This window comes from Condylura cristata, unplaced genomic scaffold, assembly GCF_000260355.1.
Source record: "Condylura cristata isolate star-nosed mole 26May11 unplaced genomic scaffold, ConCri1.0 scaffold00034, whole genome shotgun sequence".
NCBI lineage: Eukaryota > Metazoa > Chordata > Mammalia > Eulipotyphla > Talpidae > Condylura > Condylura cristata.
In genome coordinates, this window is record NW_004567135.1 from 10,788,023 (window position 1) to 10,801,297 (window position 13,275).

The 13,275-nt window shown below is 57.9% G+C and overlaps 1 protein-coding gene across 1 annotated transcript in view; it reads right to left on the reverse strand.

Annotated features, from left to right (window-relative positions):
• IQSEC3 (IQ motif and Sec7 domain 3) overlaps positions 1 to 13,275 on the reverse strand; it is an 87,808-nt gene that overhangs the window by 15,388 nt on the left and 59,145 nt on the right. The window contains exons 5-7 of the mRNA XM_012732319.1: positions 11,782 to 11,943; positions 1,287 to 1,409; positions 684 to 850 (exon numbers count right to left, since the gene is read on the reverse strand). Coding sequence (XP_012587773.1) covers positions 684 to 850; positions 1,287 to 1,409; positions 11,782 to 11,943 — 452 coding nt within the window. The remainder of the gene's footprint in view (positions 1 to 683; positions 851 to 1,286; positions 1,410 to 11,781; positions 11,944 to 13,275) is intronic.

Sequence of the window (13,275 nt, forward strand, 5' to 3'; positions counted from 1 at the left end):
TGTGACTTCTTGAAAGGAGGCAGCTGCCCCGTAGATTTTTCAAGAGGACCAGCTGGGCTAGTTGGAGGACTTTCCCCCAAATTGGGGGCTCCCGAGTTCCCTCCCGCTTCGGCAGGGGTCTCTGACTCTGCTGGCATTTCTGCTCTCACTGCCATGTGCCTCCTTTGTGCTGATTCTGCTGCTTGAGCAGCTTCTACTATTTCAGGGGCTTTCCTGCTCCCCACTCCCAGCCTGTCCCTGTGGCTGTTCTTTGGCCTTAGGTCCCCACTAAATACCCAAGACACCACTTTATAAGCAGGGAAGGCAGGAGACCTGAGAAGGGGCAACATGGGCTTCCCCCTTTTGGGGTCCCTGGGAACCTCCTTGGCTTTGCCCAGTATCGGCGCTGGTTCTCTGACTGGGAATCAGCCAGGATCATGACCTCCCAGGACGCCGTGCCCTGTCTTCACCTGGCACAACCCCCCTCCCCCGCCTTATGGGACATTCACCCCCACCCAGGGCAAGGCATGACCCAAGGGCCCTGGTTAGGGCTCGGCAGTGGCTCCTGGAAACGCCCCCAGTGCCTGGCCTGCCGTGCGTGACTTGGCCGCCAGGTGATGACCTACAATGGGCTCGAGCCACCGATGGCGGAACACGGCCCCGAGCGGCGGCCTGGCCTGGCCTGGCGCTCCACGGCCCCTTACCTCGCAGGTTGCGGATGAAGTCCTCCAGCATCATCTTGCGGTCAGGCTTGATGTTGGGGCTGTACATGTCGGTGTTGAGGAGGATGATGGCAAAGGCGAGGATGAAGATGGTGTCAGGGTTGTGGAACTGCTGCACCACCTCGGGGTTGCACATGCAGTAGCGCTGGCTGTGGGGGACAGAGTGGGAAGCTGAGGACCACCAACCCCCAGACCTCTGGCCATGGGGGACCCTCAGGGTAGGCATCCCTGTTCTCTGAGGGGTTTTGGCCCCAGTAAACCTCACCCTGCTGGTCACTTCCTGTCCTTGTCCTATGGCCTGAGGAACAACAGCACCTCCCATGGGTCCCCCCTTAGAATGAGTGGGGGGCAGTGAGGCACAATCTACCTGGGGGGCCCAGGGATGCTCCAGCCTAGAGGGCTTCAAGGAACCTGCCCCCCCCCTCACCCCACTGTGGGTCCCACAGGATCCAACTGTGCAGGCTCTCCAGCTTCTCCTCAGGCCTCCAGCCAGCAGCTCCTCTCCAGCAGCTTGTCCACAGCCCAAGTTCCCCTCCCCCACTGGGGGGGGAGGGCAGAAGTGGAAGGTTGGGGGAGGGGTGCTACCTGAAGGCCTCTATGAGCCGCTCCACCTTCTGGGCTTCCCCCTGCACACGGATGTGAGCCTGGAACTTCCTCAGGGCCTCGTCCAGCTCCATGCTGGAGAAGTCCATCTCGTCCACCACGCAGCTGAGGGCAGGAGGAAAGGGCTGTGAGGGGTGGTCAGCCCCTCTAAACTCCAGCGCTGAGCTGAGGGGTAAGGTGCACTTACATAGTGCTGGTGGGAGGGACCCTTGGGGGAGGGGAGGGACCTGGTCCCCAAGGCAAGGTGGGGGAGGGGAGGGGCCTGGCCCCCATGGCCAACCAGGAAAGGTCTTACTCAGCCCCAGAGGTCCCCCTTTATTCTGAAGGTGCTTCTCATCCCTAGAGCCTCGTGAGGCCGGCTTATCTCCAGTTCACAGTTAAGGAGCAGAGGCCCAGAGAGGCCCCTGGTTGGCCAAGGCCACAGAGCAAGAGGGAAGATGAAAGCAACTTCCCTTCCAAATCCCAAGTCCTTTCCTTTCAAGCGCAGAGCGCCTCAGAGTCAAACAAAGGTTTGAAATATGAATAAATACCCCTTAAGTTCTGTTCTTTCAATGCCCCTTGTTCCCCTTGCCAGTCTCATTTGGTGACGGAAACTTTCACCTCCTGAGTCTGCAAAACAGAGGAAGCGGGGAGCCCATCCTAAACTCCCAGCAGCTCGGGGAGACAGGGAGGCAAAGCTGTAGGCTGGGAGAGTGAATGACAGGGCAGCTACATGGGGTCTGGTGGGGGGGGCGGATGGGGCAGGGGGAGACACAACTGGGGGTGGGGGTGGGTGCTCTGAGTTCTCCTAACTGGGTCACACACCTGGAGCTTCAGTCTCTTCTTTTGAGAGGGGCAGTGAAGGACCTGCGCCCCAAGTGCACTCTAGCTCGGAGTGCCACCTCCAATGCCAGAGTTTACCTCTGAGGGTCTCAGCGTACGGGGGGTGCCAGTCACCTCACAGAGGGTCTCCTTCCTCTGACTCCGCTTACTCCGAGGGCATCTCCCCCCCAGGCCCCACCTCCTGCTTTAACCTCCGTGGGGTGCCCTTCCCCAGGGCTGTGAGCACTGAGAAAGGAATCTAGGCCTGGCAGAGCCTTGATCTTAGGTCCCCTGAGAATTCCAAAGCCTGATCCCGAAGCCGGATCACCCGTTCTCATGTGCCAGCGGGCTCTCGGCTGATTTTCCCCGTCTCCACCCTCCGGTCATCTTATACCCAGCACCCCACTGCCCATTGTGGGGGTCTCTGGGGGACTCAGCTAGTGTCACGACTCTGGGCAGCGGCCCCTGCTCCCCGTCCGCCTCTCCCTCCCCTGGGAAGGAACCCCACAAGCCCCCCCCCATGTGGCTCAGGGCCCAGGGGCTTAGGGAACCTGTGAGCCACGGACGAACCCCCGGAGCAGGAGCGGCTTCCTCCACGGTTCCGGTTCTTGTGCTGGGTCTAGAAGGAGCCAGCTAGCGCCACGCTCAGCCCTGGCTCTGCGATCCATTTTTAAGGAAAGCAAGGAGGTGCCCACATAGGCTGTACGCTCTCTCCCACTCCTTTCCGCCAGGGCCCAGGGCCAGAGTGTCTGCGAGCACCCCTAGCGGGGGCTGGCGAGGCTTCCCTTCCCCCATTGGCAGGGCAGCCAGCTGGCACCCCCTTGGCTCACAGCCTTCTCCCAGGCTTGGTCCCCTGGGCGTGAGTGAGGGGTGGTGGCTGGGAGGTGCAGGCATGAACGTGCCCCTGTCTGGGAACAGCAGGGACCAGGCGTCTGGGATGGCCCAGTGAGCAGTGGAGGCCTCCGGGTGCAGCCGGCTGCTGGCCACTCTGATCTCCTGGCAGCTCTGGTCACCTGTGCCTGAGCCATCCAGCGGGCACATGAACCCGGAGGGCAGCATGTATAGCCTGGAGCCCGGCCGGAGGCACGAATCAAGCATGACGGAGCCACCGAGATGCCAAGGCAGGACCTTGGGAGCCGCATAAGGAGGGCACAAGAGCCACGCTCAGGAGACAGCTGAGGAGCAGGACAGGGAGCCAGTGAGAGACAGAAGGGGAGAGCCAGAGCAGTGAAGGAGAGCAAGGAGGTGAGTCCATGAGAAAAGCAGAGACAGGGGAGGCAGCGGAAAGAGGGTGAAGGGGATGAGACTCACTGACCGCCATGCTGTGCCCTCCCACCCAGGGACACCCCCACTCTGGCAAGGCCCAGCAGCCTGGCTCCCTGGAGGCCCCGAATAACCCTGGGCCCCTGGACTGGGGACAGCTGCTGCCTGGCACTTGACACCCACCTGCCTCCTGCCCTGGCCCTGCGCTCTCGGGGGCCTGGACCACGAGGTGCTAGCACCCTGCACCCCTCACCAGGGTCCCACCGGAGCCTCAGGGTCCCCCCGGGGCGACGGGGTAGGTGCAGTCAGTGGGGAGAGAGGGATCCGCTCCGCCAGCACCATGGCCTAGTTTCCAGCCTGCACTCAGGTGGCGGCAGCCTGCTCGCTCGCTACCTGGCATGGGCCATGGCGCCAGCGGTGAGCAGGGAGCTGGAAGTCAAGGGCCAGGCCCGGGTGCAGCCGCTGGAAGCACCAGCCCAGCACAGGGAGCTCTGTGGGGATGGGGAGCACTTGAGGGAGGACGCTGGGCCGGGGCGTCTCCACCTCCAGCACCTTCCAGGGAGTCCCCAGGACACCATGAAGAGCTGTGAGGTGGCTGGTTAAAAATGTAGATCCCTGAACCCCTCCCCGTCTATGGGACACAGTGTCGGGGGGTCAGCTTGGGGATAGGCTTTCTCCACACGCCCCCAGCTGATCCTGAAACACTGAAGAGAAAGTGGAGCTGAGGGCAAGAGTGGCCAGGGGCCGGCCCAGCGTGGGCTCTCACATCCTGAGTCTAGCAGCTCGCAGGCACCAGGGCAGCAGCTTATGGGGGCAGTGTCTTGGCCTGGGGGTGCAGGTGCAGGAAGGGGGGACATGTGTCCTGGCCGGGGGGTGCAGGTGGAGAGGCAGAGGCCCCGTCCCCCTTCCCATTTTCCTCTCTACAACTCCACAAGAGCCACCAGTGTTCCTCACATCCCAGTGAGAGAATCTCAGCCCCTCTGTGTGAACTCCTTCCCGCCACATGGAAGGGAAAGCTGTGGGGGCTGACGGAAAGGCACCATTAACCCCCCTCAACTTCCACACCCGCAAGACAAGTCAAAATCACTTCCTCTCTGTCAAGTTGGGGGTTGGGTCAGGCGGGCCCCAACCCCCATCATGTGTCTTTCTGGGGGGACCTGCGCCCCCTGGGGCAGGTGGGTCCCCATGACTGAACCAATGTCCACCATCTTGCCTGTCCCCCAGCACGTTTTTTTTTTAAAGATTTATTTACACATATAGAAGTGGGGTACAGGCCAGAGGTGCAGGGGTGGAGAGAGGATTCACCAGAGACAGAGTGGGGAGCAGAACAGGCCGACTGACGAAGTTCACTGCCCCAGCACGCTTCTTTCCGAGCCCTGAGCTTACGTTTGTCCCTCGACCTCCTTTCTCTCTCCTCTCTTTCCCCTTGTCCCTTCCTCTTGCTTCTCTTATTTTGCAGGATCCGTCCCCCCACTCTGAAGACGTCCCCACCCTGGTTTGCCACCCGAGTCCTTGGGAGCAGACGGTGCTGCTTCCCGAATGCATCCTGCTCTCATCCACAGGACGACGATCTCTCCTTTTCCATGGTCCGTAAGCTGACAAACGTCCCCATCACTCTCTTCTGTTTACTTTTGCAGGGCTTCCGACACGGGCTGAGTTCCCCCACAAAGCTGCAGGGTCCTGCCAGGCTCCCAGTCCCTCTTGCCCTGCGCCCAGCGCAGGCGCCAGCCCTGCCCTCAAGCCTCTACCTGCTGCAGGCGCTGGTTCTTCCCGCTGCCCAAGCCCAGCCCTGCGCATCTGGTTAGCAAGCAACCTCCCTAGCGGTCATCCTCGCCCTCCACTGGACCCTGTGGTGGCCTCCTGTGTACCTGCACGTACCACCTGGCTTCAGGGTACCACCTGCCTGTCCTCCACTAGCTCCCGAGTTTCCTCAGGACTGTGGCAGCTCCTTTTGTCTCTGCCTCCCTGGCTTGTCTATGATATCAAAGAACTTCTGCAGGATGAGCGAGGGAGGGAGTGCGTGGCCAGTTGAGTGAATGAACAGGAACTGTGGTCTGCTGGGCCAGCTGCCCGTTGGCCTGCATCCTTCGAAGCTCTGCCCAGTGGTCCAGGACAGCTGGCCCTGCTTTTTGAACTGACCCAGAGATGTGGACACAGCTGCCAGAGAAGTGGGTCCCCAGATTGCAGCTGGTGGACAGCCAGGCCGCCCACCTCCAGCAGCACGGCCACGTGAGAGACAGGACAGTGGCCAAATGGCATTGCGTAGGCTGCTCACAGCTGGTCGTGCCTGGACCTGCCTCTGGAGGTGCAGTGATTGGCTGGAGAGTCCGAAGGGTGCAGCTTTTCCTCAGTCCCCCCCATTCCCTGTGTTTTCTGCAGGAGCTGCAAGTCCCTCACATGGGCTGGGACATAGAACCACAGATGTTCCCTGCATCTGGGTAAACAGGTACAATCTTGCATAAAATTGCTTGTTAACACTGATCTGTGTGTGGAATCAGTTTGCGTTGAGGGAAATGAAGCGTCGTACGCGACTGTGATCAAAATGAATTTCATCATCACAACTTTTTTTTAATGAGAGCAAGACAGTGTCTGGCAGACAAAGGAACCGGTTGGGAGCTGAAAATAGGTGCTGTTAGCAGCAGGGATTTTAGCTGGCCCGAATGGAAGCGAAGGTCTGGGAGGGGCAGAGCTGGCTGAGGTCAGGGGACAGGGACAAGTAAGTTCAACTGAGTCCAGGCTTCAGGATCAGGACGGGAGCTGAGACCACCCACTGCCACGGGGAGTTGGCACCCTGCTTTCTCTCTTCAGTTCCTGCCTCATACAATTCAATTAAAAATATCCCCATCCGCCAGAGTTATTTTTGCTAGCTGGAACTCGTACCATGTCCAGCAAAGGTCAAGGCTCTTTGGAGAAGAGCCGTGTGACTATGAAAATAGAGCAGGTGGAGGCTGACGCAGGAGGCCCAGTGTTGCTGGTGACGACACAGGGACAAAGAAACTGTCCTTTGAGGTGGCGTCAGGAGAGATGACCACCAGCCAGTCACACGGTGAGGACTAAGTTTAAACTACCCAAACAAATGAGAAGTCAAGGTGGATGCCTACAGTCACCCCCTGACCTGGTAGGAGAGGCAGCACCAGCAGAAACTCCCCGGGAGTTTCTGACTCAGGGGTGCGGGTGCAGTCTGAGAACTGATCTTCCAGCCAGTTTCCAGGGGGCGCCGCAGTGGCTGATCTTGGGGAATACTTCCATGTGCTCCGGGCTGCTAACAGTGAGTGGGATGGACAAAGCCAAGTCTCTAGAGTCAGACATGGGTTAGAATCTTGCCTCCACCATTGAGATGTTCTCTTCTAAGTTGCTCAGCTCTCTGCTCACTGCCCCAATGATAGGGCAGACCTGACTCCCACCACATCCATACCATTTTTAAAAAGGTTCCTGGTACTTAGAGCTTAGTAAATGACCATTACGGTATGTTCCAAGATAGCCTGGACATGCCAGGGGAGCCCCTAGCAACGCTGTTAAGAGGACCCATCCTCTCCTCCTCAGGGAACACTGCCAGAAACGACATCATTAAACATTCATCTATGGACCCTTTAAAATATAAATCACAGAGAAGAAATGGAATTGCGCTCAGACCTTTCAAGATTTGCAGATCCGTTTCTCAGCTCTGCCTTCTGAGATGGGAGTGTCAGAAGAGCAAAGAACGGAATAGTTCCAGATTCTATTCAATTTCTTGGCCACTCACCGGGAACTAAGCATTTTTTCTTGCTGGCCAATTCTGCCTGGGTGAAATAAGAGGTCTGAGCTGTCAATCAGAACCAGGTTCTGACAAGCTAAGGTTCGTGGAGTCGGGGGGGAGTGAGGCACTGGAAAGGCGAGGGGCCAAGGCCATCAACACAGAGCCACCCCACCTCCCCCCAATCCAGGTAGGGGCAGCATCCAGTATTTAAGGTGGCAGTCTTTTGCCCCTGCCTGTTCTGGTCTCTGGCCAACTTTCTCAGACTGCTAAGGTCCCAGCTTGCTCTCCTCCCCATGGAATCCTCCAGAACACGGCCACCACTCTGAGGCCACATACTGCGCATGGTGAGCGGGGCCTCAAATAATTCCTTCCAGCCATGAAAGGCCAGAGCCTTCCAGCCTGTTGAGTTTGACAGACAATCTGTCTTCGTTTCTAAATGTCCCCTAAGAAGAACAAATCTGTTACGCGCCGGCCAGCACATTTCCACAGAAATGAAATAATGGAATCTGATGGAACCGTCAAACTTGAACATGTGGAATCGAAGAGAGAACGGAGTAGGCACAGCGAGGAAGGCGCAGCCTTCCCTCAGCCCGGAATCTGCTCTCAGGAGGGATGGATACGCCCCCTTTGTGCGGGTGAGTCTCCCATCAGGGAAGAGCACCCCAGCTAGAGAAGACACCACTCAGGCAGCTGGAACATGGCCCGTGCACTGGCCTTCAAGCCTGCTGAAGCGAGTGTTTCAGACAAGAAATAGAGCAGAGCCAAATTTCCCAGTCATGTGAAAACTGAAAGGGAGAAGTTTCAGCCTCAGAGGAGCCTAACTCTGGCTGCCGTGTGACTGGGAGGCCCTTCTCTCAGCGTAGAGGAAGGTCCCCTTGGGTAGAGGAAGGTCCCCTTGGGCTCCCTTCCCTGCCCCCTCAAGGTTGCAGGGAGGAGACATAGCTCAAACGGCACTAGGGGGCGGAAGTGAGCGGCCAGGTGATGCTCGGAGACCGCTCAGGTGAAGGCGGGTGTGCTGGCTTCTTGGCTTTGGGCTTGCACCTGGGGTTTGGGGTGACACTGAAGGGTAACGTGAGGGAAAGGCACGCTGAGACACTTGGAAGAGACACGTGGGTGAGAGATAGGTGGGGAGGCAGGCCATGGCAGCCTTTATCTTCATCTTTAATTTGATTTTGCTCCTTTCTTCCCAGACATGCCTGGTCTCCTTCTGTCCCTTCCCAATGGTCCCCCACCCCAACCCTGAGGTGTGGCAGCCTTTAAGGCCCCAGCAGCCCCGCTTCAGGCCAACTTGGTTTGGTTGGGTATTTACCCACAGGGGATGGGTAACTTTGGGTGTTTTACAGGGAAATTATCATCCCTTCTTCTCTCTTTCATATTAAGTAAGGTTTGCCTTTGTGTGCATGAGTGGCCGGACCAAAACCAGGCCTGAGGTGTTGATAATTCCGTGTTGGGGGCGGGGAGTAACGTCTTTCAAGATAACAGAATAGTAGCAGAAACAGCTACTATTTAAGAAAGAACTTATAAGCATCAGGTGCTGAGTTAAGCACCTTATAAGCATCTTAAAATTTTAATTCCTACAGATAGGTACATTATCACCCTTGGACAAAGGGAGAGACTGAGGCTGGTTCTCCCCTTCCCTCCTCCCTAGGGAAAAACCCTTCCCTGGTAAAGGCTGGATGACTGTGGCCTTTGAGTGGAGAATGCCTTCTATTATTTGATAAAGCCTCGCTGAGTGCACTCCTTGGACTGTGTCTTAATGGAAATAGGACACAAGGGAAGTTGAGGTCAGCTGTCAAGAGAGCTGAGGGAGGGCCTGTTCTGGAGGCATCCATGATGCTCAGACACAGGCCAGCAGCTGAGGCAGATTCTGCTTGACCTCATCTCTCTTCCTCCCCCCACTGCAGGACCAAGAGTAAAGGGGAGACTTCCCCTCCCCCACCCTCACCCCCACTCCTTCAAGAGGCTTCCAATCTCTTCCCATCCTATCTGGCTGCTTCTTGCACAGTGCTGCGGCTTGGGCTGTCTCAGTCTCCAAGGGGATGGGTGATTTATGTCCTTTTATTCAGCAAACAGCTTTGTACAGAACGGATGTGACTTGCTGAATGTCATCAGGCGGGGGCAGGAGAGCCTCACAGAATCCCAATGAAGCCTCCCAGGCCTGGGCAAAATGGCACTGGTGAGTCTGTTGCACGCGTTTCCACTGGTGGGAGTCTGGAAGACGCAACAGATCCTGAAAGGTTTCAGGAAAGCTGGCGAGAACGGCAGGGAAGCACCAAAAACCCCATCATCCTGCCTCCCCTGTGTCTCTATCTTCTGGGCTTTGCAGGAAACAGACTAGGCAGTCAGCAAGCTGTATACCTGGGGGAGGAGGGCTCCCCTCGGTGAAGCTGTCAGCTGTGGAGGCTGAGGGGCTCAGAGCCCAGGGCCTGTGGGCTGCAGAATCAGGCACGAGGGCCTGAGGCATTCACCAGGCTGAATCAGGTCTCAGCTCTGCGTTCTCCCTCCCCAACCCCACAGTGGCCGCTGGGGCTTCCTTACCCTCTCCACTCTCATTCCAAGCGTCTCCTCTCCCCTCATCCCTTTGACACCTGGTGTCTAGTCTCCCTGAGGCCATGAGCCATGCCTATTCCTTTCCCCCATCCCACAACCACACAGCTCAGCTTCATGCCCAACATAGGTGGGCACTCAGTGTTTGTTGAATGAATAATGAACCTTGTTCTCCATTGAAGTCTGGCCCTCCAGCAGCTATGGGACGTTCTGGCAGGGTGGCAAAGCAGAACCTATATGTCTAGGTCAATGGAATCTGCATGATGCCAGTGTGCTACAGATGATCTGAGGAATGGCAAAGAATCACATACCTGGAGGTGCCTTTGAGGTCACATAGCCAGGGCTCTCACTTACAGAAACCAAGGCCCAGAGGACACGTGACGTGTAATAACCCCCCACCAAGTTAGGAGCAGAAACCCGGGTCACAGCTGATGGAGCAGGTCCAGCCTACTACACCACCCTGCCTCCTCCTCCCACACCTGGCCTTGCCTCAGTGGCCAGCCCTGCCCAGCCCAGATGTCCTCCTGGGTGCAGGCTGCCGAACTCGCTGGCCTGAGTCTCCAGTCCACACAATGTCCCAGGGAGGATGGTAATTAGTTTCCATCATGCTGCACACACAGCACCTGGGCAGCAGAACCACCATGTGTTCCAGGCGCTTCATCAGGTTAGAACACCAGGACTGGTCATGTGGGCAAAGGCAGAAGACAGCAGTCAGGCCCGTGAGTGAAACGGTCACCTCGAACCCGAGCAGAGAGCGAAGCAGTGATACTCAGGAGGTTGGGACAGGGCAAAGAACCGCGCCCTGGGGATGGCCCTCCCCTCACCCTCCTGTGAAACGGAAAGGGACAAGCCCACCTGGGAAGGCCAGAGAGATGGGGGGGGGGGCAGAAATGCTGACCTCTCCTTTCTTTCTATCATTTCCTTGGGGCGCCCTATATAGCAGGGGTGCAGGGTAAAGCGAGTGGGAGCCAGGGGGAGAGGGAGAAGAAAGGAGGGTGAAATCAGTTCAGCGAGGTGCTCAGAGCTGTCCGTCCCTGTTCTGGCCAAAGTCCCAGGCAAGAGTGGAGGCAGGAACGGGCTTCTGGCCATTGAGGGCCATTGAGGATTTCATCCTTAGATGCGCCAAGACCTTCTCTGACTGTTCTTAAGACACAACCACCCTAGCCGTGGATTCAGGAGCGTGACGGGGTTCCAGGGGCAACTGGTCTCCCCTTCATAATCCAGCCACCCCCGCTTGCAGGCTGGGAAGCGGGTTCAGAGAGCAGGCCCCGGCCAGAGACAGGGCGCCAAGATGGTGCCACAGAGAGAAGCCAGATCTCTGAGCTCCTGCTCCAGGCGCGCTGGTCAGTCAGATCTGGTGGCTTCCGTGCTTGCAACCCCAGAGGCAAGTACAAATAGTCATCCAACCCCTTGCTCTGCAGCTCTTGAGAGGAACATGTGGGCAGGGGTGGAGGGGCGAGGGGCGTCCAGGCTGACCAGCTGACCACTAGCAAAGGTGGCCCCTCACCCCCTCTGCTCGCCTCGGCTGTGATCTTGATGCGACCCCTAGGGAGCCTCAGTACCTTCCTAAGACCTCCGTGCACCCCTTCCTTTCCTGCTTCGTGTTTGCCTCCGGAGATGAGATTCGAGAGAAGCCTGTGTCGGCGCGGGCAGAGTCGGGGGCGTCAGGGCGGGGCAGGTGGCAGGAAGAGGGTGTGCAGAGAGCCTGTATTCTAGCGCCCGCCCAGACCTCGCCTTTGCCAGGCTCAGTCCCGGCCCCGGAGGGTGGGTCTGCCGTGACCACTGCTGTACCAGTGGCTCCGCCATGCCCTGGGCCGGGGCATTAAATGAATGATTTGGAAGAGAAGCAAAGACCAGCCAAGTGCAGGGCTGGCTCATGGCCACGGTGATCCTGGGGCCAGGGGACAATCAGGAAGCTGACGGGGCTGCAGCAAGGCTTTCTGGGAAGTGGCCCTGACTTGGAGGTCCGGGTCCCTGCTCTGAGCCCATCTTCCCCAGCAGATGCCTTCTGGGGGACTCTGGGTAGCAGGGTGCAGCTGGAAGGGGGGAGTCTGCTAGGCAGGGGCAGCGGGGGAGGGGAGTCCTCTGGGGGGGCAGTGGGGGAGGGGAGCCCTGGGCGCGGGCACTCACTCCAGAACGTCGCGGTTGAACTGCTTCTTGCTGTTGCCCAGGAACTCCCCGATCATCTGCCTGCTGAGGCCCTTACGCTGGAGCAGGAAATGGGCCACTCCGATGGGGGTGTCAGGGATGAAGCCCCTGGAGATGAGGAACTGGATGCCCTTGTCCGGGTTTCTGCGGGTGGGAGAGGAGGTCAGTGAGCTGGTGCCATCTGTGACTTCTTCCCTCCTGTCTTGCAGCCCATGAATCCAGAGAAGTGGCGAGAGCCCTTGGAGAGGCTTCCCGGGCGAGGCCTGAACTCCTTTCCCTATGGGGTCACACTCTGCCGAAGCTGCCCTGCAGGAGTGGGCAGTGGGGCAGGAAGGGGAGAGGGGTCCTTTCTTTCCCCCAGCCTCACTGCCCTGAGGCCCCCAAGGCCTGCCAGGAAGGCCCCTCCTGTGTCCTGCTGTCCATACACAGGGCCCACCCTGGAGTCAGGAGAGGGAGGGTGCGGCTGGCAAATGGAGTGGCGCCTGCCACACGCCTCTCCCGTCCGTGGTGGACGCAGGGATCCTGCTCTCTGGCGGGGGTGTGGGCCTGGGGGTGTCTCAAGGCGGATGTGTTCACAGTGTGGTCTGCAAATGCACACTGCTCCCTGAACTGAATCTCACTGGTCCGGAGAAGATACGCAGAGACAGAGAGGGAAAGCATTCAGAACCTTTTATAGCACTTTGACATTTTGGGGACAACCAAGCATGTAATTGTTTTTCTAGCAATTCGTTTTTACTGTATTTTACAAAAGTCTCAGCCCCTGATGTATTGGGTAAAAAAATCAAACTGATCCTTCACTGCAGATTGCTTGAGAGTGGCTGCCTTGAGGGATGCGTGAGGGAGGCCGGTATCTGCGTGAATGTCTGTGCCCACGGGGAGCGAGGCTGTGCGGAGGGGCTGGGCCCTGCAGCATGGCCTCCCGACAAGGAGGAAGGGCAGTGGGCTACGGGCCCTGAGCGCCCTCCCGAGCCTCAGTGAGCAACTCTGAGAGTTGCGAGGCTGCCTCCTTTCCTGTAAAATGCCATGATAGTGCCGCCTCCAGTTGACGCTGGAAACACTTATGTAAGTTGAGCTAGGAACAGCAGCTATTTTCCGGAGAAAAGAAGCTTCTTGAGACCAGGGGATGTGCCTTAACTCGGTTTTTAGGTCTTGTTGCTTTACGCTCAATAACTAGCAGCAGAGTGAAAAAAGAATGTACAGGTGGGCGGAGGGGTGCTGTATTTCAGGCTATGAGTGGACATGGGGGCTCCGGGTACTGGAAATTCCCATGGGAGGAGCGTTGCAAGCTTCAGCTTGGCACCAGCTGTATACGTTTGGCTGCAAGAAAGTTCTGATTGGGGCTTTGCCTGTGGCCTGGCAGTGGTTCATTTCTCTGCATCCAGCCCCTTTCTGCAGCTCCTCCTGACTCCCTCTTCTTTCTTTCTTTTTTTTTAAGATTTATTTATTTATTCATACAGGGGTACAGGCCAGAGATGC